Here is a 3877-nt window from a genome sequence, read left to right as displayed (position 1 = left end):
ATATTACAGATTTATAGAAAGAGACCTCCTGAAAAAGTTCAAATATATTACTGGAACGCGAAACCTTAAATTACAGTGAATAAATGAAGACTCGGCACAGCACTTCTTAAAGGTTGCTGACCCCTGCGCTAGGCTATGGCCTGTTTTGAAATGAGACTGTCTCAGCTTCTCCTGTTGAAGCTGCTCCACTTTGTACGAACAATTAAATAGTCACTGGAGCAGGGACTTGAACTCTTCCAGACATCAGGTGAATGCCCCAAGTACCATGCTGGAGAATCAGTCTCACTTGTATTCATTAGCCCAATGATTCTACACTGTCACTTGCAGCAGTCATTGCTGTTGGCAATGGAGAGTCACTGGGACAGAGGCTGAGATACAGTCTGATGCAGTCATTAAAGGAGGGGACTGGGAGTCATGACACATCACTTTTGTTCCCAGCTCTGGGAGGGAGTTGAGTCCAGTGGGTAGAGCCAGAACTCCTGGCCTGTATTTTCAGCTCTGGGAGAGGTGTTGGATTTACTGGGTTAGTGCAGGGGGCGAACTGGGAGTCAGGACTCCTGTGTACTCTTCCAAGCTCTGGGAGAGAGTTTAGTTGAGTGGTTAGAGATGCAGGAGGGAAGCCAGAAAATCTGTCTCTCACAGTGAGCTTGGAAATCTGGCTAGAATGGCGGCCGGGGCATCAAAGCTCCTGGGCTGTATTCCTAACTCGAGTTTACCATATAATTATGACTGGGTTGAGTCACCTACATGTGAGATGCAGCTCCAGTTTAGAGCAGTATAATGTGGAAGTAATTCCATGGCATGCAGTGAAACTACCCCACATTTGCAGCAGTTCCCCTGACAGCAGAATATGGCCAGCCAGACCCCCAATTCCCCTCGATAAACTGAGGATAGTAACATTTATACACTGTTATCCAGAGTTCGCCTACCTCTGGGTAACAGAAGTATACAAAAACCTCAAAAGCAATTGTTTCTATTTCTCCTCTTCATCACCCTGCTGTAAATCAGGAGTAACTGCACTGGAGTCCATTGAGCTGATTCTATTTTTCTCACCCCAGTGTAAATCAGGAGTAACTCCACTGGAGTCACTGGGGCTGTTTTCTCCATCCTCATTCCCATATTACACCAATCTTCACAAGCTAAGGGTCTGACTCAAGGAAATTAAGGTGGTTTTCACAAAAAGAGAGTTATTTTTACTGATCTAATGTTTTCCCTTGTTCTCTTCTCTCCCTCCGCAGACATGAAACAATGTCCTGAGAGAGAAAATGTCCAACCAAACCACCTTGACCGAGTTCCTTCTCCTGGGATTCTCTGAAGTTCGGGAGTTTCAGATTTTGCACTTTGTGGTGTTTCTAGTGATTTACCTGGCAGCCCTGGTGGGGAATATTCTTATCTTCACTGTTATAGTCTTCGACCACAACCTTCACACCCCCATGTACTTCTTCCTGATGAATCTGTCCATCCTAGACCTTGGCTCCATCTCTGTCATTGTCCCCAAATCCATGGCCAACTCCCTAATGAACACCAAGTCCATTTCCTATGCTGGATGTATTGCTCAAGTCTTATTCCTCGTCTCCTTGGTGGGAGCGGATTTTTCCCTTCTTACCACCATGGCATATGACCGATATGTCGCCATCTGCCAACCACTGCACTATGAGACAATGATGAACAGCAGAGCTTGTGTCCAAATGGTAGCTGGTGCCTGGATTGGTGGAATTCTCAACTCTGTATTACACACTGGGAACACGTTTGCATTGACCTTCTGTGGAGGCAACATGGTGGATCAGTTCTTCTGTGAGATCCCCCAGCTACTCAAGCTCGCCTGCTCTGACTCATATCTTAGCGAAGTTGGGGTTCTTGTCTTTAGTTCGTGTTTAGTCTTAGGCTGTTTTATTTTTATCACTGTGTCGTATGTTCAGATCTTCAAATCAGTGTTGAGAATCCCCTCTGAACAGGGTCGAAATAAGGCCCTATCCACCTGCCTTCCTCACCTCACTGTGGTCTCTTTGTTTGTTTGCACTACAATTTTTGCCTACCTGAAACCCACCTCCAGCTCCCCATCTGCTCTCGATCTTGTGATGGCTGTTCTCTATTCTGTATTGCCACCTATCATGAATCCAATTATCTATAGCATGAGAAACAAGGAGATGAAAGCTGCCCTGAGGAGACTGACTGGGTGTAGGTAATTCACCAAGAATTCATTTCTGACTTTATCTAATAAAAGCTTGCTTACTTAGTATCTGCTCATTAATGTCAGTGATTTCCATAACCAGATACCTTGCACACAACCGGGTCTGATTCTGATGTCAGTTGCACCAAAGCAAATCCAGATTAACTCCCTTGATGTCAATGCTGCTGGGGTGATTTACACAAGTAGAAAATCTGGTCCAGATGTGGAGTTAAATGGGTGTAAATTGTGTGTGCAAAAGAAATCAGACTTTCATTCTGTGTGAAAACAATACCCGTTACACTGCTTGGCCACTAGCTCCCATTCCGTGGCCAGTGAAAACAATGATGGGAATTGTCTTGATTGTCTGTATAAATCAGGAGTGGTTTCGTTGGAACCAGAGGAGTCAGACTGGTGTAAGACTGGGGTAGGGGAGAGAAGTCATTTGAGGTAAATCCTCAGCACATCATTGGAGTTCCAATGACTTTGGTGGCCCTAAAGCAATTTGCAGCATCTGTGGATCTGAGCTACTGCTTCCAATGTAACTGCATATCCATTGGCACGAGCTGTCAACTGGGTCCACTGTCTTCTAAACCACCATTCGTGACCTAACCATTAAATGGGGACAAGGAGCCAGACTATGTCAGTGGGGCTTACATGTACATTGGGCATATGAGTGATGGGGAGACTGGCTAGAAATTACAGGGAAGTTTCTAACCACAAGTGGGGCAAGGGTCTGGAGCAGCCTACAAATAAAAGTTGGGTGGGGCGGGGGGCAAGTGACCAAATTCATTTTAAGAGATAGCTGGACATATGTCTGAGTGGGATTGTATGATGGAGCTGCTTGTGTTGGTGGAGGGCAGGGCTCAGCAACCCTGGTTCTCACTTGCAGAGTATGTCTTATGTTTCTAAAAGTTCATGCTTCAGGGTTTCGTATGGCCACAGGCAGGGGTCAGGAAGGGATTCCCCCCTGCAGTGTATTCTGGGAGATTTTTTTTCCTTTCAATCTCTGTAGCATCAGGGCAGCCCTAGCTGGAGATGGAACTTTGGGTGGGATGTGCCAGGGCTCTGAGGTGGCCCTGAGCCATTATCTCTCCCTTGAGTGTTTGGCTGGCTGGTTCTTGCCCACATGCTCAGGGTCTAACTGATCATCATGTGGTTGTCAGCAAGGAATTTTCCCCCAAGTCAGGTTGGCAGGGACCTTGGGGGGGGTTTCTTTCCTCTCCAACATGTGGTGCGGATAACTTGCCATGATTTTCTGCGTGTATCTCAATCATTTCCCTGCCATTGTGGGGGCCTCAGGCACTGGTGCCCCTCAGTCTCTCCTATTCTCTGCTGGTGGCACAGAACTATCTAGTTTCCTGAGGGCGGCAACAATTTGGTCTAATTTCAGTTGTTGGGTTTGGTGTGTGGGTGCCGGATAGTGTTGGAGTATAGCAGGTCAGACTGGATATCTGGTCATCCCTTCTGGCCTTGAACTCTATGACTCTGTGACTTTATGGATGTGCAGGGACGGGGGAGAGGAGAAGGGGCCACACAGAGAATATACACGAGTAGAGTCCGTAGTTTTGCATTAGTACAACTGTCTGTGAGGCACTGTCCTCCTGGCTGAGGGAGGTGACTCAAGCTCAGATGGAGCCCTTGACCCATGTAGCTGTGCAATGTCGCTGTATAAACGCCACCCATGGGCAGTGTGTGTTATGAGGTCCC

The 3877-nt window shown here is 46.9% G+C and overlaps 1 protein-coding gene across 1 annotated transcript; it reads left to right on the top strand.

Annotated features, from left to right (window-relative positions):
• LOC127040963 (olfactory receptor 14A16-like) lies at positions 1 to 2428 on the top strand. Its single transcript, XM_050935489.1, has one exon. It carries the CDS (start codon positions 1266 to 1268, stop codon positions 2184 to 2186), a length of 921 nt encoding a protein of 306 aa, XP_050791446.1. The 5' UTR covers positions 1 to 1265; the 3' UTR covers positions 2187 to 2428.
• Positions 2429 to 3877: the final 1449 nt, after the last annotated feature.

Source organism: Gopherus flavomarginatus, assembly GCF_025201925.1.
Source record: "Gopherus flavomarginatus isolate rGopFla2 chromosome 12 unlocalized genomic scaffold, rGopFla2.mat.asm SUPER_12_unloc_1, whole genome shotgun sequence".
In the NCBI taxonomy this organism is placed as follows: Eukaryota; Metazoa; Chordata; order Testudines; family Testudinidae; genus Gopherus; species Gopherus flavomarginatus.
The sequence above is the reverse complement of the archived record's forward strand: the minus strand, read 5'-3'. Positions and strand labels throughout refer to the sequence as shown.